Source organism: Meles meles, chromosome 1, assembly GCF_922984935.1.
Source record: "Meles meles chromosome 1, mMelMel3.1 paternal haplotype, whole genome shotgun sequence".
In the NCBI taxonomy this organism is placed as follows: domain Eukaryota; kingdom Metazoa; phylum Chordata; class Mammalia; order Carnivora; family Mustelidae; genus Meles; species Meles meles.
Window position 1 is genome coordinate 151,492,723 of NC_060066.1, and position 24,933 is coordinate 151,517,655.

The 24,933-nt window shown below is 34.8% G+C and overlaps 1 protein-coding gene across 4 annotated transcripts in view; it reads left to right on the plus strand.

Moving 5' to 3' along the window:
- Positions 1-24,933, plus strand: part of USP33 (ubiquitin specific peptidase 33) — a 57,370-nt gene that overhangs the window by 16,389 nt on the left and 16,048 nt on the right. For 2 of the 4 annotated variants that reach the window (XM_046014729.1, XM_046014722.1), the window contains 14 exons: positions 2,187-2,318; positions 2,521-2,574; positions 2,997-3,059; positions 4,738-4,890; positions 7,994-8,096; positions 8,933-9,002; positions 11,207-11,320; positions 14,657-14,735; positions 16,592-17,009; positions 19,721-19,861; positions 21,110-21,225; positions 22,285-22,457; positions 22,561-22,655; positions 23,361-23,394. In XM_046014729.1, the coding sequence (XP_045870685.1) occupies positions 2,238-2,318; positions 2,521-2,574; positions 2,997-3,059; positions 4,738-4,890; positions 7,994-8,096; positions 8,933-9,002; positions 11,207-11,320; positions 14,657-14,735; positions 16,592-17,009; positions 19,721-19,861; positions 21,110-21,225; positions 22,285-22,457; positions 22,561-22,655; positions 23,361-23,394 (1,694 nt within the window). In that variant the 5' untranslated portion in view covers positions 2,187-2,237. Of the gene's footprint in view, positions 1-2,186; positions 2,319-2,520; positions 2,575-2,996; positions 3,060-4,737; positions 4,891-7,993; positions 8,097-8,932; positions 9,003-11,206; positions 11,321-14,656; positions 14,736-16,591; positions 17,010-19,720; positions 19,862-21,109; positions 21,226-22,284; positions 22,458-22,560; positions 22,656-23,360; positions 23,395-24,933 lie in introns of those variants that run through there. The other 2 variants (XM_046014738.1, XM_046014747.1) reach the window with 2 other exon arrangements.

Genomic DNA, 24,933 nt, shown 5'->3' on the forward strand with positions numbered 1-24,933 from the left:
GAAATGGAAAATACTAAGTTATTTTAAGTTTAGCTTCATGCATCTGAAAAGTCTGGAATATGGCTGTTTAATCTTATGTAATAATGTAATGTTTAATGACTTCTTATTTTAGAAAGAGAGTGCATGTACACACACATAAACATGGGGGGGGCAGAGGGAAAGAATCTCTAGCAAACTTTCTGCTGAGTGTGGAGCCTGATGGAGGGCTCGATTTCATGATCCTGAGATCATGACTTAAGTGGAAATCAAGAGTCAGATACTTAACTGACTGAGCCATCTAGGCATCCCTAATTTTATGTAATAACATAATGTTTAGAAAAACTGTTTATTCACTATTAACCCCCAGGGTGATTTCCTTTGCATTTTATAGGTTGCAAGATAATTTTGGACTAATTTTATTTCATTGAAACTTTTTGTTTAATGTGTTTAGTAATGTAATATTTTAGCATTTATAAGTGTTTATTCTTTCCCAGTAAGTTCTTATTTTTTCCCAAATAGTGTTCTGAAACCCCAAAGATAAACCAAGGGCATGGAAAGCTTTATTATTAAGAATGTACATTCAAAGAAGATCTAGAAGTACAGAATTTTAAACTTGAGACTTTTACTTGGAAATCACTCACTTTACTTGAACCAATCAAGATTTCTATGCATTGAATGCTTTATGTCAGTTAGCTCTATGATTCATTAGATTTACAGTGGAGATAGATAAAATTTAGTGACATTGTAGTATTCCTAGCATTCTTTTTCTCAGTTGTATTTGTAATATTGTGATTTCTTGGAGGACATTAAGTATATTGGTAACTTTTTGCCTTCTGTGTAGTTTAATGGAATTGAGGAAATTCCTGAAGAATATTAGGAAAATTGTAATTGCTATGGGAAACTGAGTCTTAAACTTAATGGTCTTATGGGGAAGACAGGTATGAGACCTTACTGGTCATATAAAAAAAAGTATATAATGAGATGCTGCAGAGTGCCTAATGAAATTTTATGTCCTTGTGTATGTATAGTACTGTGTGTATGTACACACTTGACATGTGCTACCTCATTTAATCCTTCAAATACCCCCATAAGTTAGTTATGCCATTCTGCTCTTATTGGTATCTTCAATTCTATTTGACTTCAGAGTCTTCCTCCTACCCATAAGATACGTAGGTGGATTGAAATCCCTGTTCTGCCAAATGCTGACAATGGGAAGTCAGTCAGATTTGCTTCTGTTAGCCATATGTGAAATGAAGATAATAGTGGTACTCTACCTCAGGGTTGTTGAAAGGATCTTGTGATAATGTGGTTTTTACCATGGGACGATTTTGTCCCTTTGAGGACATAATTTTATACCGTAGTTGCTAAAGCTCAGAATGGCGAGGGTGTTGTGGCATCTAAAGGTAGAAGCAAGAATGTTGCTAACTACCTTACAATGCTTAGTACAAACTCCCACAACAAAGATCTGGCCTAAAATGTTAGTGGTGCCAATGTTGAGAAATTCTGATCTGTGACCATCTTGGTATATTCCTAACATACCAGATAGTTTCATGTATATCATCACTAGGGGCTGCTGCTAGTATGAAAACAAATGTTTCCATTTGACTATTCTTTCCCTTTAATTCCTGTTATAACCTATGGGTTAATCTTAAAAAAAAAATAAAAAGGTTAAGAGTACTTAAATTGAATAACTCAGACTTCTCCCCTTTTATTTATATTCTAAAATGTGAAATGGGAGAGAGAAAGGAAAAAGTAGCAAAAGTAATGCAGAAACAAATTTACATTGACACATAGGTATCAGTTTTAATAAAATGTTAATTTTGTAGAGAAATTGTCAATGTGCAGTTAAATTATGAAAGTAATCTAAGTATATTTGAAAAATATATTCTAGGGTAGACTTGTAAACACATGTGCTTATTATTTTACCCTTTGTTTATTTTTATTTTTCCTTTAAGATTTTATTTATTAGAGAGCACATGTGCCCATGCATGCACAAAAGTTGGGGGGAGGGACAGAAGGAGAGGGAAAAGCAGACTTCCCACTGAGGGAGCCCGATGCAGGGCTTGATCCCAGGACCCCAAGATCATGACCTGAGCTAAAAACAGACCTTAACTGACTGAGCCACGCTGGCACCCTGTCCTTTATTTTAATCATTTTTAATATATTAGCATTTTTTAATTAATACTTTTTGGCTATTTGTCCTGTAGGTATTACCTCATTTGGAAATACTTGGGAGACAGGAAAAAATTTCTAACAAAATGGCAGCTTTTCGAAACCATTGTCTGCATTTGGATTCAGTTGGTGAAATAACAAAAGAAGACTTAATACAAAAATCTCATGTAAGATGCAGGGTTTTTTCCTTCCTTACAAAATTAGATTGATTTTTCTCCCAAATATGTATTTTCTAAGTAAATTACTACAATACTCTGTTTCATGAGCTCTAATTTTTTTCTATAATATTACTTAATTAATAAGTCAATTGTATGTATTTGGCTGTGTCAATATAATGATAATGTTGTCTATGTGATTTTTGTTTCATAGAGTACTTGTCAGGATTGTAAAGTCAGAGGACCAAATCTTTGGGCATGCCTGGAGGTATGTATGTTTCTTTCCAAAAGTTTAGTATTATAAAAATTTATATCTGAATAAGGTAAATAAGATTTTTTGACACTTAAAGGATTTCATAAATGAATATACTTTAAAAAGAGCATTACTGATAATAATAAAAATTAAACTGTAAACTTTGGGTTTTTAACTTGTGCTTTTGCAGAGTTTTAGTAAACCATTAAAATATTTTGTGCTTGCCTTTATTAGAAGTGACATAGCTTTTAGCTTGGAAATATTCTCATTTTATTCTTCTCTTCCCAATACTTTTTGGTTAAAATAACTGACTGTGTAAAGTCACTTAGTCATGAAGTTAAAACCTGTAATCAAAACTTAATTGTAACTGCAGTGTTATTATACATTTATACATGTTATAAAATGCTTTATTTTTCTTTTTGTGTAATTATTTACAGAATAGATGTTCATATGTTGGTTGTGGTGAATCCCAAGTAGATCACAGCACCATACATTCTCAGGTATGATATAGAAGTTTTTTTTCTATTTATTTCTTTGCTAGCTTGCTTTTTAAGTTTTTATTTTAATTCCGGTTAAAGTACAGTGTTGTATTAGGTTTTTGTGTATAATACAGTGATTCAACAATTGCATATAGCACCCAGTGTACAGAAAATTTTCATGTAGGATATTTGTTAAGGAGAGCTTTAAGGAAAGGGAAAGCAAATACAACATTATTTCAAGTTTTAATTCAAAATTTTGCCCTTTTTCATATAGAGGTGTTAAACCTTAGCTTATACTTTTTAAAAGGTGGGGAGGGGAATTGCTAAGATCAGTATTAGATTGGGGTTGTAATTAAGAGAGTAATGATTTGAGAAGTATGCCTCCTGATTCATGAAGATGATAGTTGGAATTTTAAGAGATGTGAAGATTGAAGTTACGAGTGGATGCCTTTGCTTGTGATGGGGCTTGGCTAATTTCAGGTCTCAACTCTTACTACCTTCTCCTGCACATCCTCTTAACTAGAGTTCCCTTTCTATTCCACCCTGGGGTTTGGTGCTTGTCTGTAATTCTGGCATGCCTCTTTTTAGTATTAGGTAGAACTCCCATTCTCAAGTTTCTTGAGAATGAACTGGCTTTTTCACATTGATATTTCTGTCACATCAATTATTCTCAGTCAGGGTTCTTCAAGAGAATTAATTAAGCGTGAATATCCCAAGGCGCTCAGGCATCATTATACATACAAAGGCCGGAGATTTATATATGCAAGATCACACGTTCACTATTGCTTGAGCTGTTTTTCGCTTTGACTCATGTCATTGGGCTCATTGGTTTGCCACTCTGATATTCTAGAATAGTTACTGTGCTTTTGTCAATTATTTTTTTATATTATACTTATTTGCTAACTGTAAAGCAGAGTCTTACTCTTGTGTTTGTCTTCATGTTGAACAGTGGTAAAAAATGATGATAGAATAATTTCTAGAGTAGGGTTACTTTTCACTGTACTTGAGCAATTTACCGGAAGAATGTGTTTTTGGTGTTCCAGTTTTAACTCTTTTGAGTATATTGTTATTCATCAAAGGCCAGAAGTTTATCTTATGATTTTTAAAAAGATTTATTTGTTTATTAGAGAGAGAACACAAGCAAATGAGGGGAGTGGCAGAGGGAGAGAAGACTTCACTGAATACAGAGCTGGGTGCAGTGCTCAGTCTTACGAGCCTGAGATCATGACCTGAGCCAAAATCAAGTGTTGGATGCTTAACCGACTAAGCCAACCAGGCGCCCCTCTTATCATGATTTTTTAAAGTTTATTATTATTATTATTTTAAAAGATTTTATTTATTCATTTGACAGACAGAGATCACAAGTAGGCAGAGAGGCAGGCAGAGAGAGAGGAAGGGAAGCAGGCTCCCTGCCCAGCAGAGAGCCTGATGCGGGGCTTGATCCCAGGACCTTGAGATCATGACCTGAGCTGAAGACAGAGGCTTTAACCTACTGAGCCACCCAGGTGCCCCTAAGTTTATTATTTTTTTAGTAATCTCTACACCCAGCGTGGGGGTTGAACTCATGACACTGAGATAAGAGTCCCATGCTTCCAACTGAGCCAGTTAGGTGCCCCCTTATATGATCTTTTGAAATGTTTTCAGCTCTAAGCTCTATCTAATTTTGTTTCCTTTTCTCCCCTCCTGTGAAATTATATAGGAGACAAAGCATTATCTAACTGTGAACCTTACCACTCTTCGAGTATGGTGTTATGCTTGCAGCAAAGAAGTATTTTTGGATAGGAAATTAGGAACTCAGCCTTCTTTGCCTCATGTAAGACCACTTCAGCAAACACAAGAAAACAATGTCCAGGTAATAATCTAACTTTATTTAACTAAAGTATCATACATTTTCAAGTAGTGATTTCAGAATTCGTCATGTAGTTGAAATTTAAAACAACTGTACCTAATTTGTACTTGAAAAATTGATGTAATGTGCATTTTTTTCTTGATTGAAACACTAAGGCTAGCCTTTGTTCTTTTGTAGAGTAATAGGTTATGTCTGAAGATGGAAAAGCACCTGTTGTGTTTTAAAACTTAAAAAAAAAATGGTTAAAAAAGTATATCTTTTTCTATAAAAAAGTATATCTTTTTCTAGCAATCTGGTTCTAGGAGAGAGGGCAGGCCTTTGATAGGGAATTAGAAATACTAATTCAGCTCCCTTTTTTTCATTTCTATCCCTTCTCTACCCCCATTTATATTACTAGGAACATTTTACTAATTTATCAAAAACCAGATAGGATATCTTAAAGCTTAGCATTGACATTTGGTTCCAAAATATGTGTGGGCTTGCAAAGATTGGTCACTTAATTTTGAGAATTTTCAGTCATATAAAAAGAGGAAAAAGGAAATGAAAAAATTAGAACAGTGACTTCTAACTTATTTTACCCATTTGCTCTGTATGGTTTAATTAACACATTAGGGAGATTTTTCCTCATGTGTCATAAAAATCACATTGTATTTGTATTCTTTTCTTCCTTGATAACAACTCTTTTTTTTAATTTTTTAGATTTTATTTATTTATTTGACAGAGAGACAACAAGAGAGGGAACACAAGCGGGGGAATGGGGAGGGAGAAGCAGGCTTCCCGCTGAGCAGAGAGCACGACACTGGGCTTGAACCTAGGATCCCAGGATCCCAGGATCCTGGCCTGAGCCGAAGGCAGGTGTTTAACCACTGAGCCACTCAGGAGCCCTGATACAGACTCTTCTATTTTTCTTTTGTATCTTTATCATATTTTGATAGTAGGCATTTATGCTAATAAAGTAGCTCGCCATACACATTCTATAGCTAAAATGACTAGATTTTAGACAAGGTATAACTTGCTGCATTTCTAGTTTTACTGTTGAATGGCTCTAGTGGATAAATCACCACATTACCATTACTGTTTTTCCCACTGATATTTATTTATCATTCAGAAATGTGTTTTTTTTTTTTAATTCCTTGATAGTTTGAAAATAATTTTTTTTAAAAGATTTTATTTATTTATTTGAGAGAGAGACAATGAGAGAGAGCATGAGAGAGGAGAAGGTCAGAGGGAGAAGCAGACTCGCGGTGGAGCTGGGAACCTGATGCGGGACTTGATTCCTGTACTCCGGGATCATGACCAGAGCCGAAGGCAGTTGCTTAACCAACTGAGCCAGCCAGGTGCCCTGAAAGTAAATTTGTGTGAACACTCTTGCATTATTAACAAAAATATGGTAACAGAGTGTAATCACATAAGGAACTAATAACAATTTATAAGGGTAGTGCTCAAAGGTGGTTGAAAAAAATAAGTGCAGATAGTTCACAAAAGCGAAATATAAATAAAAACACATTAATAAAATAATCATCCCTGACTTAAGAAAAGTAAGTTAAAACACCTGTCTGTTGACATTTCTGCATATTCTTTTTTTTTTTTTTTAACATTTATTTATTTATCTCAGAGAGAGAGAACAAGCAGAGGGCCAGAGGCAGAGGGAGAGAGAATTCCAAGCAGATTCTCTGCTGAGTGCAGAGGCCAACATGGCGCTCGATCTTAGGACCATGAGATCACAAACTGAGCCAAAATCAAGAGTCTATAGCTCAACCTCCTGTGCCACCCAGGCATCCTGAGATTTCATACTCTTAATGAATGTTGAACCAGGTTGAATAAATATACTGATACTTTTTTGATGGCTTGTAAATAATTCTCCAGTGAGATATATTTATAAAACATTAGTCAAAGGCATGAATTTAATTTCATGAAACTTCCTGATCCCATTGTTGAAGAAATTACTCAGAAGAAAAAATGTTATTTGTACAGATTTTTTTAGTTTAAAATTTCTATGTTATTTGAATCCAATTCATTGGAACACTAATTATAAAATAATAATATTGGAAACCATTCAAATGTCATTAGTACAAGTTTTTTCTGGGAGATAAAATTTTAAGTGATTTTTTTAAGTCTCTGTGCTTAAATATAACTAAGTGAGACCATGGGGCCAACTCAAATGTATCTACAGTACTAGTATCTACAGATACTAGGAAAGTAAAGTGGATGTATGAAGTGGGTGGGTATAAAAGTACATATGCATGCGTTGTTGAGGTGGAATAAGGCTATAATAAGTTGGAGAAACCGAGCACATGCTAAGTGCATGCTGCTCTTCAGCTTCTTCTTTAACTGAGTGTTGCTAAACGGATTCACTGTGGTTTGATCATCTGTTATAAGAGAACTTGCATAATCTGAGTTTTATGTGAGCTCTCCCAATTTTTAAAATATTAGATCAAAGTTTTTCTTTTGTTAGGCTTTGTCTCTCTCTCTCTCTCTTTTTTTTTTTTTTTTAGTGTGGGCTAGCAGATCACCAGTTGTAACCTTTGAGTTAAGCTAATACTTGAAAATTAATTCTGGAATATTTTATTACTATTTAAAACAAGTGAACTATTTCATATGAACAAAAGGATGCAAAATAAGTAAGGTAGCAAGTGATCAGGAGAGATTATAGAAGTCTACAGATAAGTTGGTGTGTTATAATAGAGTAAGTTAAGTATTTTTTTCCTGTAAAAAGTTAAAGAATCTGAGAAGACAGTGTAGGGTATTCCATTCAGATTTTTTTTAGCCATGATGTGATCTCACTGAATTGGATTGGAATTCACTGAATTAATTGTGTTTAAATTCAGAAAGGTCACAAGTGCCTTTGTTGAATTCAAGTACATATTTTAATATAGAGTGACAGGCTCTTACCTAGTGTAAATCCTTACTGCTTTCAAGTTACAAATGTAAATTTTTTTTTGATGTAAGTATAAATTTTATTCTGATTAGTAATACCAGAGTTTGTTCTTAATAGTTTTAAAATAACATCTCTTAACTTTTAGACTGTAGATGTATATGAGATAAAATTTTAAAAAATTTTTACATAAAAGATTTTTTCAAGTTGGCTGTCTTTTCTTTTATCAAGGATTTTAAAATACCCAGCAATACAACATTAAAAACTCCTCTGGTTGCTGTATTTGATGATTTGGACATAGAAGTGGAAGAAGAAGATGAACTTAAGGCAAGAGGTAAAATAATTCTCCTGTCACTCCTTTGTTTGGCACTGCCCATTTCTTTAGGAACTGTGTAATGTGAAAATTCCAAATTCCAGAAGTGAAGGGACTCTACTGATGTTGATGACCAAAAAAAAATTTAGTTTTGTATTATTATATTTGTAAGGAAAGCAAACTGACAACTTTGAATGATGCTTGGTTTCTCTGACATCACTTTACCAAAGCCCACAATTCTTAGTATAAACTATCTGTATATAATATAGTACAAATTTTGTGTTTTATAACTGATACAAGGGAATTTTAATTTTTTAAATGTGTATTTAAATAATTATTTGAAAATTAACACTTGTACAAGCCTGAAGTCTGAGTTGTTCAAGTTGTTATTTTGTATTTCCATTAATATATTTTTTTCATAATGTATTTTTTTTAATTCTTAATTTTTTTGAAAAATTGTGGGGTTCAAACTCACAACCCCAAGATCAAGAGTCTTACGCTCCACCGATTGAGCCGGTCAGGCACTCCTATTTTGTATTTTCTTTTTTAAAGATTTTATTTATTTATTTGACAGAGAGATCACAAGTAGGCAGAGAGGCAGGCAGAGAGAGAGGAGGAAGCAGGCTTCCCGCTGAGCAGAGAGCCCCATGCGGGCTCCATCCCAGGACACTGGGATCATGACCTGAGCCGAAGGGAGAGGCTCTAACCCTCTGAGCCACCAGGTGCCCCTATTTTGTATTTTCTTAGCATAGATTGGGAACCATGATAAGTACCATATATAGTTACATATTCAGTAAACATAAAATTAAGTCATTGCATTATTGAATGATAACATAATTTATGATTTTTCTTAATAGGTCTTACAGGTTTGAAAAATATTGGAAATACTTGTTATATGAATGCAGCTTTACAGGCTCTTTCTAATTGGTAAGTAGTTAAAAATTTTTTTTTTTTTTTTTTTTTGGTAAGTAGTTAAATTAATTTTGTATAACTTTTTAAAGTCATTCTTTGCGAAGACAAAAAGGAAGTCATTCTTTGAGCAGATGACCATGCTGCTAGTATACGGGTGTACCATCCTGAATGTGCCTGATCTCATGTGATCTTGGAAACTAAGCAGGTTAGGTCTGGTTAGTACTAGGAAACCATGCTGCCGTAGTATGCTTAAGGAAAAAAAAAAAGGAAAAAAATGAGTTAGAGGAGAAAAGAAAGAAATATACATTAATAGTGATATAAGAAAGAACAATAATTCTATTCAATTTCCCTAGCCAACAGGATCCCATAAATCCTTGGCTGTGCTTTTCTCACCATCCTCAATGCATTCCTCTCCTTCCATCTTACTTTCTGAAATGATCCCATTTAGAAAATTATGTGGATTAACAAACTATGTAAATGTCTTGAAAAAGTAATTTTTGTTGTTGTTGTTGTTAATCCTCAGAGTAGAGTAGGCAGGAATCTGGGTTGGGACATAATCCATTGTTTTCCCAGTGGGGTTACTCTATTCATGCCTGTAGTTTCCTGAGACTTCTAGTTCTCACTTAGACCCTAGGTAGTAGTGTGTCTTTGAGCAAGTTATTTGTTTTTACATTTTTACAACATGAGCTTGAACTAATTTCTCAAATTATTTTTAGTTAGGGGGTGCTATGAAAATATTTTACTCTTTTCTATAGGTGGAAAAGTACAGTATTCAGATTTTCTTTTTTTTTCCTTTTTTTTACTTTTTATTTATTTATTTGACAGAGAGGCAGTGAGAGAGGGATCACAAGCAGAGGGAGTAGGTGAGGGAAAAGCAAGCCTCTTGCTGAGCAGAGAGCCCAGTGCAAGACTTGATCCCAGAACCCTGAGATCATGACCTGAGCCAAAGGCAGATGCTGTTAAGTCCATCTGGTCTAATAATATGTAGTTTAAGTCCAGTGTTTCATGATTTTCTGTCTGGTGATTAAAGATGGGTATTGAAGTTCCTTACTGTTACTGTATTGCTATTTATTTCTCCCTTTATTTTTTAAAAAGATTTTATTTATTTATTTGACAGAGAGAGAGAGATCACAAGTAGGCAGAGAGGCAGGCGGGGGGCGGGGAGGAATCAGGCTCCCAGCCGAGCCCACTGAGCCACCCAGGTGCCCCTATTTCTCTCTTTAGATCTGTTAATACTTGCTTTGTATATTTAGCTGGCCCTCTGTTGGGTGTATAAATATTTACAAATGTTACCCTCTTGATGAATTGATCCCTTTATCATTTTATAATGCCCTTCTTTATAGATTGCTACAGCTTTGAGTTAAAGTCTGCTTTGTGTAATATAAGTATATAGCTATCCATTCTCTCTTCATTTCCACTTGTATGGAATATCTTTTTAAGATAGCCAATTTGTTGTGGGTCAGGGTTTGGTCCTTTGTCCAGTCTGTTTCCTGTAACTATTTGAAAAGACTCACAGAGGTTCCCTCCAGCTAATCATGCTCATAAAAGACAGTATTGCCTTTTAAATTGCTAACTTGAACCACCAGATAGATAGTAGTACCACTTACTGAGATGTAGAAGCTTAGAGGAAGACTAGATTGATTTGAAAGTTAAATTTTGATCATGTTAAATTTGGGTATTTGATATAAATCTGGAGTTTAGATGAGACATTTGACTTTCATAAATTTGATTGTCTGGCATGAGCATGAAAATTTAAAGTCACCCCAGGAGAAGAGTATATAGGGAAGACAGGAAAAGTCATAAGATCAAGTGCTGAGGAACCTTGATATTTATATATCTGGTAAGAGCAAAAAGAACAATTAAGAGGGAAAAGAGTTGCCAGAGGTAAAGAAGAAAAGTAGAAAAATTCATCATTGTTCAGGAGAAGCAAGTTGATGAAGAATGAGGGGTAGGTCATCTGTAAATAAATGCTATTAAGAGGGAAATGAAAGATGTCGACTGGATCTGGCACCATTGAGGAGTCTGATATGGTGTCAAATTTGATTTGAATGGGTAGAACATGAGTATGAAGAAGTGAATGTGAAGCTGTAAAAGGAAGCAAAGTAATTCTAGGTATGTGGCTCTATGTGCTGCCTATTCCTTGAATGCTTGGAAGTCAGTCAGTATTAAGCTTTGATTCCACTTTAACATTTTTCTTTCCTTTTTTCTTTTTAAATTAGTCCACCTTTGACACAGTTTTTTCTTCATTGTGGAGGACTAGCTCGAACAGATAAGAAACCAGCCATTTGCAAAAGTTATCTCAAACTGATGACAGAACTCTGGCATAAAAGCAGGTATGTACTTAATGTATGTATTCTCTTTACTATGTTTTTAAATGAATATCAAATATTAAAAAGATAGAGGTGCATGTATATAGAGCTGAAAAAAGTAGATTTGAGACAGGTCATTTTAGGGCATGGTATATTTCAAACTGAACAGCCAAATGAAGTATCAGGACGGGACATCTAATGTTGGACTGCTAAAGCTGCTATTACTGATGCTTGAGTTTTAATGCAGGGGTAGGCATTCTGACAATGCTAAAAATCAGACCATAGATACTAACATGAATGTTCATTTTTCTCCTTACATTTATTTGCTCTAAAGTGTAGCATTAGAAGAATAATTAGTGTAATATTTTACTAATTTTGTTTTGGGCCATTCAGAAAATTGCTTTTACCATTAGTCCTTTTATAAATTTTATTTATTTATTTATTTGAAAAATATTTATTTATTTACTTATTTGACAAAGGACAGAGAGCACAAGCAGGGGGAGTGAGAGATACAGGGCTTGATCCCAGGACCCCAGGGTCATGAACTGAGCCACCCAGGCACCCTGGTCCATTTTTGTTTTGTTTTGTTTTAAATTTTATTCATTTGAGAGAGAGAGTGAGAGTAAGAGTGGGGGGAGGGGCAGAGGGACAAGCCGACTCCTCACTGAGTGAGGAGTCTGAAGTGGGGCTCAATCCCAGGACCCCAAGATCATTATCTGAGCCAAAGTCAGACACTTAATCAACTGAGCCACCCAGGTGCCCTTTACCATTAGTCCTTTTTAAATGTTTCTTTTTCCTTTTTTTTTTTTTTAAGATTCTATTTATTTATTTGACAGACAGAGATCACAAGCAGGCAGAGAGAGAAGGGGAAGGAGGCTCCCCACTGAGCAGAGAGCCCGACGCGGGGCTCAATCCCAGGACACTGGGATCAATGGTGACCTGAACTGAAGGTAGAGACCTTAACCCACTGAGCCACCCAGGCGCCCCTCTTTTTAAATGTTTCTAAGAACTGCCCAGCCTTTCCTGTAAGAAAACAATCACCAAAATTATTTTTTTTTAAATAAAAAAACCTTGTAAGGGGTGCCTGGGTGGCTCAGTTGGGTAAGAATCTGCCTTCAGGGGGCACCTGGGTGGCTCAGTGGGTTAAAGCCTCTGCATTCAGCTCAGGTCATGATCCCAGGGTCTTGGGATCGAGCCCCACATTGGGCTCTCTGCTCAATAGGGAACCTGCTTCTCTTCCTGTCTCTCTGCCTGCCTCTCTGCGTACTTGTGATCTCTGTCTGTCAAATAAATAAATAAAAATCTTTATTTAAAATAAAAAAAAAGAATCTGCTTTCAGGGGCACCTGGGTGGCTCAGTGGGTTAAGGCCTCTGCCTTCGGCTCAGGTCATGATCCCAGGGTCCTGGGATCGAGCCCCGCATCGAGCTCTCTGCTCAGCAGGGAGCCTTGCTTCCTCCTCTCTCTCTCTGCCTACTTGTAATTTCTGTCTTTCAAATAAATGAATAAAATCTTTAAAAAAAAAAAAAAGAGCCTTTTTTTGCTTGTTTTATTCATTTGTTTTGTTTCTTAGATTCTGCGTGTAAGTGAAGTCATTTGGTATTTGTCTTTCTCTGACTTATTTCATTTAGCATGATATGCTTTAGGACCTTTCATATTGTCACAGATGAAAAGATCTTACTCTTTTTTGTGACTGAATAAATATTTCATTGTGTATATACCACATCTTTATCCATTCATCTATGGATGGACACTTGGGTTGCTTTCGTATCTTGGCTATTGTAAATAATGCTATATAGGGTTGCATATATCTTTTTGGATTCATGTTTTTATTTTCTTTGGGTAAATACCCACTAGTGGAATTGCTGGACCATTTGGTATTTCAATTTTCAGTTTTTTTGAGGGAACTTTGTACTGTTTTCCAGAGTGGCTGCATCAGTTTCACTCCCACCTACAGTGCATGAGGGTGCCCTTTCTCCACATCTTTGCCAACACTTGTTATTTTTTTCTTTCTTTTTTCCTTTGATCCTAGCCATTCTGATCAGTGTGAAGTGATACCTCCTTGTGGGTTTGATTTGCATTTCCTTGATGATTAGTGATATTGAGCATCTTTTCATATGTCTGTTGGTCCTCTGTATGTTTTTGGAAAAATGTCTGTTCGGGTCCTCTACCCATCTTTTAATCTAGATTGTTTTTTTTGTGTGTTGAATTGTATAACTTCTTTATATATTTTGGATATTAGCCACTTATTTGATATACCATTTGCAAATACCTTCTCCCACTTGCTAGGTTGCTTTTTTGTATTCTTGATGGTTTCCCTTTCTGTGTGCAAGCCTTTTATTTTAGTGTAGTCCCAATAGTTTATTTTTGCTTTGGTTTCCCTTGCCTGAGGAGACATATCCCTAAATACATTGCTAAATGTAATGTCTAAGAGATTATTGCCTGTGTTTTCTTTTAGGTGTTTCATGGATTCAGGTCTTACATTTAGGTCTTTAATCCACTTTGAGTTTATTTTTTTGTAAAAAATAGAAGATGATCTTAATGAGTTCTTTAATGGTAGATGCCATTTATACCTCTAACATTAGAGAGCCAGAATCCTCCATTGTTGTTTATACCCATTGGGTGTTATCCAGTGCTGCTGCGGGCTCTAATGTTTCTAAGTTCCTTTCTGTGTAGCTAGAACTACCCCTTAACTGCTGTTTTAAGATTCTTTGACCTGAATCTGTACTTTAAACTTTGTCAGTATGAAATTCTAAAGGTGGTTAAATCTCATAATTTGGTTGGCTTTTCATTTTCATTCATGGTTAGTTGATGCTGGTTTTAAAATCTTAACGTCAGCTATACTCAAATAAAAACATGGAATTCAGGGGTGCCTGGGTGGCTCAGTTGTTAAGCATCTGCCTTCAGCTCAGGTCATGATCTCAGGGTCCTGGGATCGAGCCCCATATTGGTGGGAAGCCTGCTTCTCTCTCTCACTGTGTCTCTCTCTGTCAAATAAATAAATAAAATCTTTAAAAAACACATGGAATTCAGAAAAATCTTATTTAGACAATGTACTGTGTACATTTATCTTAATTATTATCCCCAGAATTTTAAGGAATTAAAATTTTGTTTTAAGTAATTACGAGTGTTTTTGAAAAATCGTACGTAGTAGAGCATGACCATTTCATTAGGACGGAGAACAATAAAATGTATTTTGAGTATTATTAGTAAGCTGTTCTAGTGAGCCTATGCAACATAGTACTGGGCAATTTTTAGTGATTTTTTGGGAAACACTTTAACAGGTTGAATTCTTGATTGCTAAATTTCTGAAATGGAAAGTAAAAGTCACAAATTTTTCATTAAAATTTTTTCTTACTCAGGCCAGGATCTGTTGTGCCCACTACTCTGTTTCAAGGAATTAAAACAGTAAATCCAACATTTCGGGGCTATTCTCAGCAGGTAAGTCTTTATTCTTTTTCATTCATAACACTAATCTTTAATTAAAGTTTGCAAAATGCCATTATGTGTTATCTTTTATGTAGTTATTTGTATTTCTTCCTTTATAATTTATTTGTCCATTGTTTTAGGTCATTACTTCTTGTGTTTATTTACTGAGAATAATAACCTGTTCTCATATTTTTAGTTTATATTTTTCTACCTTTCTTGTAATTTTGTATTTTTCTAGAAATTGTTAAATTTGTGTTGGATAAATATGTCTCTCTTTTAGTGCTTTTAGCTTCAAAAAGTTACACATCTAGAGATAAATTTTTACCTCTAATGCTTAATTTTTCAAAATATTTAATTCTCTAATCTGTTATTTATTTTGTGTTACAATCCAAATTTCATTTTTCACAGAGTTAACTAATTATACCAAACTACAGATTTAAGAATTTTCTTACCTGATTTTTTTTTTTTTTAATTTTTTATTTCTTTGACAGAGAGAAATCACAACTAGGCAGAGAGGCAGGCAGAGAGAGAGGAGGAAGCAGGCTCCCTGCCAAGCAGAGAGCCCGATGCGGGGCTCGATCCCAGGACCCTGGGACCATGACCTGAGCTGAAGGCAGAGGCTTTAACCCACTGAGCCACCCAGGCGCCCCTTACCTGATTTTTAAAATTTCTTCTTTATTCTTATGCTTACATTAATATTTTATAGGGTCTGTTTCTAGGCTTTAATTCATTTCATTGACTTGTTTTGTTTTTTGGTAGTTGTACTTATGGCAGTTTCAATTACCATAGCTTTATATAGTTTCCTTTAATGTTAACACCTGGCCCTCACATGTTTTTCTTTTTCAAAACAATACCTGTTCCCTTTAGATTTTTTCTGGTGCACATTCCTGGATCACCAGACACTGATTTGGTACATATGAGTTGGGTCTTCAGATTTGTATTTTCTTTTCTTTTTTTTTTAATTGTAGTGTAGCTGACACACAGTGTTGCATTTTTTTAGGTGTATAGTGTCATGATTCGACAATATTACATAGTCATGCTGTGCTCATCACAAGTTTAGCTGCCATTTATTGCCATATAACACTATTATGATACCTTTGACAGTATTCTCTGTGCTATACCTTTCATCCCTATGACTAGTTCATTATGTAACTAGAAGCCTATACCTTCCACTCCCCCTCACCCATTTTGCATTTCCCTGTACCCATAGATTTGTATTTTCAAAAAGCATTCCACGTTGATCATGGATTTTTCCTTTGAGGTATAGCACAAGATTGGATGAACTTTAATTTTAAGCCAAACTTATAAAATATTTGAATTTAGGACATCTCTGAATTCTGATTGTCCTATTAGGCAAATCCATGTTTTTTTTATACCTTCTCCGTTTTTTAAAAGTAGCACAGCAGTACTAAAAGCTGACCTCTACATCATCTTTCATTTTTTTTTTTTTTTAAAGATTTTATTTGTTTATTTGACAGAGAGAGAGATCACAAGTAGGCAGAGAGGCAGGCAGAGAGAGGAGGAAGCAGGCTCCCTGCTGAGCAGAGAGCCCGACGTGGGGCTTGATCCCAGGACCCTGAGATCATGACCTGAGCCAAAGGCAGAGGCTTAACGCACCGAGCCACCCAGACACCCTCATATTTCATTTTTAAATTACTTCTGTTTTATTTATATAACTTTTTAGAACTTAGGGCTTCCCATGCCTTCAATGCCTGGTGTTTCTTCAGCATAATGCTACACATTTAGAAATCCGTTGATAAGCACATTCTGTGTATTTTTTCTTACGTTTCTACATGCATGTGTTTTGTTTTTTTTTACATGCATGTGTTTTTAATGAAATGGTAATATCTTTGTTGCTTATATATTAGGATGCTCAAGAATTCCTTCGATGTTTAATGGATCTGCTTCATGAAGAGTTAAAAGAACAGGTCATGGAAGTTGAGGAAGATCCTCAAACTATAACGACTGAGGAGACCATGGAAGAAGACAAGAGCCAATCAGATGTAGATTTTCAATCCTGTGAATCTTGTAGCAGCAGTGATAAAGCAGAAAATGAAAATGGCTCTAGAGGCTTTTCTGAAGATAATAACGAAACAACAATGTTGATTCAGGATGATGAGAACAATTCCGAAATGGCAAAAGATTGGCAAAAAGAGAAGATGTGCAATAAGATTAATAAAGTAAATTCTGAAGGAGAATTAGATAAAGATAGAGACTCTGTGTCTGAAACAGTTGATTTGAACAACCAGGAAACTGTCAAAGTGCAAATACACAGCAGAGCTTCAGGTGACAATTTAATACTTTGAAAATGGTAGTGCTTCATTCGTATACAATGTGTGCAAGTGTGGATATTTGTATTTAAGATTATATTTGTAATTTCACTGATTTTTGATTTTTGGGGGGGAATTAGCATGGTATCTCAGTAAAATCAGAACACATTTCTAATTTACATGTTAATAGTTTATATTTAGCATAATAAAAACAAAATAGGCTGATTAGTAGCGTTAGCTTAATTTGTGTGCAGCATATCACATTATATAATTCAGTTTGAAGAAAGGAATTATATAGTGGTTACTTTTGGGCTTTCAGCTAGTAGAGTTAGCAATATATGCACGTGAGTGTTAGTGTCATTTTATGCAGATTCTGTTGAGATCCTGGGCAAGAAGCAAAATAACCTAAATTGCAGTTTTGTAATCTTACATACTTTTCGATTTAGACTTTGTCATTGGAGTCATGGCAGCTATGAAATATTTGGCATATGTTTTGATGTAAGAGTTTAACTATAATGAACCCTGTTATGATAAATTATATCATAATACTAGCCAGTGTTCTTTTGAAAAGAGCAAGTGGCCATCTGGCCAAAGTAATTGAGTTGGGTTGCTTTGCATTTTACTTTCATTTCTTGAGGAATTAATTTATCTGGCTTAATGTGGTCTTTAGTTTTTTGTTTTGTTTTGTTTTCTTCATTTTAAAGATTTTATTTATTCATTTGAGATAGAGAGAGGGGGAGAGGGAGAAGTAGACTCTGCTGAGCTGGGAGCCTGACACAGGGTTCCATCCCAGGACCTGGAGATCATGACCTAAGCCAAAGGCAGATGCTCAACCATCTGACCCACCCAGGCACCCCGGTCTTTAGTTTTTTAAAGTACATAAAAAAAAAAAAACCCATCAGAAGTTTAAACTATTTGATCTTTTAAAATAAGTGGCAGACAAGTAATATAAAATAATTTATCTTCTGTAATTTCTAATGACTGAAACTACTAAACAATTTATTAGGTATTGAATGAACCCAAAATTCCTTGAGGAAAAGGATATTTCCTTGAGTACGGGAATCCTAATGGTTCCACGTATGTACAGCACATAAATGTGTTCTAGTCAGGAAAACATGTTAGGCTCCTAAATTATAGTGGCCTGTGTTTAGAGTTTAAATGTATTTAGAAGTTGTTTAATCAGGAGTGCCTGGGTGGCTCAGTGGGTTAAAACTTCTGCCTTTGGCTCAGGTCATGATCCCAGGGTCCTGGGATTGAGCCCCACATCGGGCTTTCTGCTCAGCGGGGAACCTGCTTTCTCCTCTCTCTCTGCCTGCCTCTCTGCCTACTTGTGATCTCTGTCTGTCAAATAAATAAATAAAATCTTTAAAAAAAAAAAAATCTTTAAAAAAAAAAAAAGGCCCTCCTTTAAAAAAAAAAAGAAGTTGTTTAGTCAGTAAATACATGAACTGTCAGTATTGAAAGACTTAACTTAGACTGCTGTAGACTCCTGTTCAGTCCATCCTTGTCAGAAGCCTGTTTAAGGGAGTTAGTGGTTCTTTATTGTTCCGTAGCAGACTTGTTCGAACTATATATAGTGACTAATTGATGACCTACGTCAGGGATCTGAGCTTTTACATTTTACAAAGACCCGATTTAAAAAATGTGACAAAGACCATATATGGCATGCAAAACCTGAAATATTTATTATCAGGTCCTTTACAGGAAACATTTGCCAATCCCTGTCCTTGATAATACTACATTTATTCTCTTCAGGAAGTCCTAGAGTGAGTCTCCTACCCTTTCTTCCTCCAGTATTAAGTAGTCTTTTTTTTTTTTTTAAGTCATGGTTGAAATCATGAGAAATGCCCTATGTGTAAGTAATAACAGTCACTTACTTTGCATCTGGAAAAATCCCTTCAGTCATTCTGTTTTAGGATCTTTCATGAACAATTCTCTTTTCCTCACTCAAATACTAATTGAGCATAATCCCTTGCCCTGGAATCTGCATTATGTGCTAAGAGTCCAACAGCAAACTCTAAAGAGAGCTGTCATGAAGCTTTTGTTTTCCTGATTCATAATTTTCTTCAAAAGAAGGCCCTTTCATAATAAAAGAATTAAGAATAAAATAATTTGTTCTTACTTATGCCTATATTTCTTCTTAGATTTTGATTATAATGTTAGTTTGAGAGAATGACATTTTTTCCTCCTGCATGGTTTTAAAGTTTTTAAAAACTTTCACAGATATTAAAAGATACTAAGTAAGAATAAATGCAGTCCTCTTTGGCTTTATGTTTCCACTGATCACTTCCTGAGTTGCCTACAGCAGTAGGGTGTTACATACATTATTTGGATTTCCTAGGTGGAAAATTACTGTTATTTTGCTAAACGAGGACTTTGTCTATCAAATATTTCTTTTTTTTTAATTAAAGATTTTATTTATTTATTTATTTGACAGAGAGATCACAGGTAGGCAGAGAGAGAGAGGAAGGGAAGCAGGCTCCCCACTGATCAAAGAGCCCCATGTGGAGCTCGATCCCAGGACCCTGGGATCATGACCTGAGCCGAGGGCAGAGGCTTACCCAACTGAGCCACCCAGGCGCCCCTGTCTATCAAATATTTCATTTGACATTTGTTAATGTGAATTGTGTTCAAAATCTCAAATGAAGAAACCTTTAAATTAATATTATTTGATAAGTGGGATGGTTTTACTATTTGAGATAATAATACAAATTTTAAATATTACAGAATACATTACTGATGTCCATTTGAATGACCTGTCTACATCACAGCTCCTCTCATCAAATGAAGGTGTTAATCCACGTTTATCAGCAAGCCCTCCTAAGTCAGGCAATTTATGGCCAGGATTGGCACCCACACACAAAAAAGGTAGAAGTTTCAGTTACTCAGATTCCTTTGCGTTGATAATATAAAGTGTTAATTATGAAATATTCAGTACTTTAAAATTAACAGTATAACTTTATACAACCATGATTTGAAATTTGTGTGTGTGTATGGCACAAATTTGTGTAGAGTAGAATTCACTCTTTTGGTGTAGAGTTCTGAATTTTAACACATGTATAGATTCTTGTTACCACCACCACAAACAGCGTATAGAAGAGTTTTAACACTTTTGTAATCAGATCATTCTCCCACCCCTCCCCAATCCCTAGCCCTTTTGATCTGTTCTCTGTACTATTGCTCTGCCTTTTCTGGAATGTCATATAAATGGAATCATACAGTTGATAGCCTTTTGAAATAGGCTTATTTCACTTAGTGTAATGCATTTGAGATATAGTCAAGTTGCATGTCCGAATAGTTCCTTTTTATTACAGAGTAGTATTTCATTGTATAGGACTATAGTACTGTTTATTTATTCACTCTGAAGAACATTTGAACTGTTTCCAGTTTTTGGCAATTATGAAGAATGCTGCTATAAGCATTTGTGTACAGGTTTCTGTGTGATTGTAAGTTTGTCTAGAGTAAACATCCAGAAAGGGGCTTATTGGGTTTTACGTTGGTTGTACACTTAATGTTATATGAAATTGTTTTCCAGGATAGCTGTATAATTTTGCATTCCCACTTGGCTATGTATGAGAATTCCAGTGTTATGAAATGTAAAACTTTAAAACTCTTAGGAAAAAACATAAGGAGGAGGAAGTGTTCATGACCTCGTGTTAGACACAGAGTTTTTTAAAGATATCAAAAACAGTATCGATAAAAGAAAAAATAAAAAATTTTCTTGGCAAAAGATCCTATTAGGAGATTGAGAAGATAAGATTAGGAGAAAATACTTGTAAATCACATAGCTGACAAAGGATTTGTGTCCAGAATATATAAAGAAACTCTCAAAACTTAATTATAGAATCCTTTCTTCAAATAAGGCCTTATTTGGATGCAAAAACAAATAAGTAAAAGCAAAATTTATTCTGATTGAAGTCGAGCTGAGGAGACCAAACACCTTCTAGTTCATCTTGTTTTTTTGTAGGGATTTTTTTTTTAAAGTAATTCTCTTGAATGGTATTTGGACAGAATTTCATTAGCATTGTAAATTTTATTGTAAAGGATTCAGAGAAAAATGCTAAAGAACTACCTTGGTTTTTTTTAAAAATGTTCTACACTTGTTTTCAATCCTAGCTCAATCTGCATCATCTCCAAAGAGAAAAAAACAGCACAAGAAATACCGAAGTGTTATTTCAGACATATTTGATGGGACAATTATTAGTTCAGTGCAGTGTCTGACTTGTGACAGGGTGAGTATGAGGGAATTATAATACACAGAGAATTTCTGTCAAATGCTCTTTAAAACAAAACAAAAACTTGACAAATGGGATGAAAAGTTTATTTTTTTTCTCCTTGCTGTTGAGGGCTGTATGTGTATTTCTTCTGTTTACATCAGTATAAATTAATTCTAGGAGTAGAATTTGTGTTTTTAGAAGTAATAGCAACATCATTTTGAAAGTATGGGTCTTGACCTGTTCATTGGACAGGCATGCATTAGCAACAAGAATTAATTCAGTTTTTCATCTCTGGTTACATACAAAGGTGATGTGTTGCTCAGCAACAGTGTGTAACACATGCATATTCTCCCAAGGCTGGCAAAATTAATATGCTGGGAAACTGTTTCTATTTGCAGGCACAAGGCTGTGAATGTACTACATTTGGTGGTGTGGCTTATAAATATTTTCTTCTGTCAAGATTAGGGCTCAGATAATAAAGGTAGTGTCAGATTCATACACCTAAGCATGAATTAAAATCATGAGTTTTTAAATCATATCTCTAAATCTCAGAATTAAGGAATATGAAATGACTTCTCTCAAAAAAAAAAAAAACCCTCAAAAATAAGTTTTCAATTACTGTATTAGGTTCTCAAGTCAAATCTGAGGGCTTTCAATAGGATCCTTTTAATGTAGGCTATTTGGGTACCAGATATTTAAATGGAATCATCCTGAAATGTTTTCAGCTATTTAAAAATTACATGGCAGGTTTTACTTCTTTTTTAAAAAACATTTAAAAACTATCATGAGAGATCATTTCCAAAAATAAATGCAGTGGTAGTGCTTAAGAGTTTGGTACTGAGTCTGTTGTGTCTGTATGTACTTCTCTATGCCACAGTGTCCTTATGAGGTATTATGTGAAGATTAAATTTAGAACAGCACCTGGTTCAGAGCAAGTATTTTTGCTGTTGCCATTACTGTTACTGATTTTTTCATTTTTTTGCTTATGAATTGCTTTGGGCAGTCTAAGATTTGTTCTTATAAATGTCTATGTTGGATTATTTTCATTCCATTTTAAACACGAAACAATTTTAGGTGTCTGTAACTCTCGAGACCTTTCAAGATCTGTCCTTGCCAATTCCCGGCAAGGAAGACCTTGCTAAGCTGCATTCATCCAGTCACCCAACTTCTATAGTCAAAGCAGGATCATGTGGCGAAGCATATGCTCCACAAGGGTGGATAGCATTTTTCATGGAATATGTGAAGAGGTATGTATGTATTTTCTTTATATTAATTGATTGTTAAAACTGCTGTTTCTGCTGTACTGGCAGAACACTTGCTTTTTTTTTTTTTCTGTCAATAATGTTTCAGGTTTGTTGTCTCATGTGTTCCTAGCTGGTTTTGGGGTCCAATAGTAACCTTGCAAGATTGTCTTGCTGCCTTCTTCGCCAGAGATGAACTGAAAGGTAAATATGAAACAGTTTTCAACTATGGCTGAATTGTTGTGGGTGATCTAAAATACTAGTGGGACATTTTATATTTATATAAAATCATATAAAATTTATATGAAATATTGATACATTTTATATTTATATATTTTTGTTTATATTTATATAAAATGTATTTATAAAAGCTAAGTCTTAAGGTGGCTTAAATAGTACTTGCACATATCAGCATAGTTGCCAATACCTACCATGGTAACATAAATAACATAAGTCATATTCTGAAATAATTTATACAGATTTCTGTAGTGTAAGAGAATATGTAAGTGAGGTGTCTTAAAACTGCTCTGGGAGTCAAAGAAGGGAAAATTCAACCCATATAAAAGAACTGTATATGTGGAGTACTCTGAGTTCCTCCATAACATTTAAGATATCCCACTGTTTTTTTGTGTTTGGCACCTTGCTGGTATATGTAACAGGCAGTCAGTAAAGTCTGCTGAGTGAGTAAATGGAAAGGATGTTATTTGAGTTAGGCCTTCAGGGTTGAAAAGAGAGTGAGGTGAGGGTATTTTAGGCAGAGTAAACATCATGAGCTGACTCTTGAGCAGAGACTTAAAAATGTGAGTTACTGTGCTACAAAATCAGCATGTGGCAAACCCCAAGAATTGCAGAACCAAAAGAAAATAACTTTTATTTTGAGAGAAATGACCAGATCTGTTCTATTTCCAGGTGACAATATGTACAGTTGTGAAAAATGCAAAAAGTAAGTGTCATTGACGGTGTTCTGAATCGCATGTTTTGTATTATAAATGGTATTTTTCTTGTTCATTTGAATTGGGTATGTCAAGCGAATTTTGCATCTTATTTAGTAAAATGAAGGCTGGCAAGCTTTGTCCTAGTAAAAATAAAGACAGGTTGTTCTATAAAACAAATTTGAGGTAAAAGTTTGATAAATTTAATCGGCTTATCTAAGATGAAAAAGTTTATATATATTTTGAGATAAATTATGTAATTTTACATAAAACATTTCTAACTATGGTATAAAAGATATACATGGATGTGTAACATACGTTTTCATAATATAAGTTTTGCCATCATAAATAAGGCAATATTCTCTTCTGAACTACCATGTTAACAGACTAGATTCGGGAAGTCAGAGTGACTGTAAAGGTACATAGTTTCAAATCTGTAGAAAATTCAGAAATGTTATGCCACCTTTGATGTACCTGTTGTATGAGGGCTGAATAGAAGTTGAGAAAAGTACAGTATTATTTCTTTATATCTGCTAGTTTCCTTTTAAATGTCCTGTAATAAATTCAAGCTTTTAAGGCTTCTTGGTGGTCAGTTAGAAAAGTAATTGGAGAGTTGAAGGCAGATATATTTGTGTGAACTGGGAAATTTTTCTGAATTTCTATAATAGAAGAATAATGGTGTCCTCATAAGAACTAGAACCTTCATGATAACAAACATCTGGCTATTTAGCAATAACTCCAGGGAAACGTTGATCTGTGTCGGTTCTCATGACAAAAAGGAATGGTGTATTGTTTGGTCAATAAGGATGAAAAGCTACTATATACTTTCTACAAGAAAAAAAACGTCTCTAATGAATTGGGAAGTATGTATTAGTTTGTCTGGAAGCTGTAGCCAATAGCTGAAGGGGGAGTTGGCCTGGAGGGGGAATGTTCCTTGAAAACATGAACTAGGAAAAAGATAATAGTGAAGATGGAACAGAACCTTGCATCTACCCCAAATCCAAAGTAGGTATGTCAAGTGTACATTAATACTGATGATTAATAATAACCACCCTTGAACTCAAGTTATGTGTTCCCCACATTTAAGAATAAAGATTATATTGCCAAAGTGGCAGTGAAGAAAGGGCAAAATGGGTGAAAAAAGTCAAAAGGTAGAAATTTCCAGTTATAATTCAAGTCATGGAGATGTGATGTACACAATAATGACTATAGTTAATAATACTGTATTTCGTATTTGAAAGTTTGTGAGAGGGAAGATCTGAAAAATTTTCTTTTTTACGAGAAAAGGAAAAAATTTTGTGACTATATGTGGTGACGGTTGTTAAAGAAATTACTGTAGTGATCATTCTGCAATGTATACAAATACTGCATCATTATATTGTACACTTGAAACTAATACACTATTACATGTCAATCATACTTCAATTAAAAATAATAAGTTAAAAGAATAAAGGTTATGTATTTAAAAAAGAGTAAAGGGGCGCCTGGGTGGCTCAGTGGGTTAAGCCTCTGCCTTCGGCTCAGGTCATGATCTCAGGGTCTTGGGATCG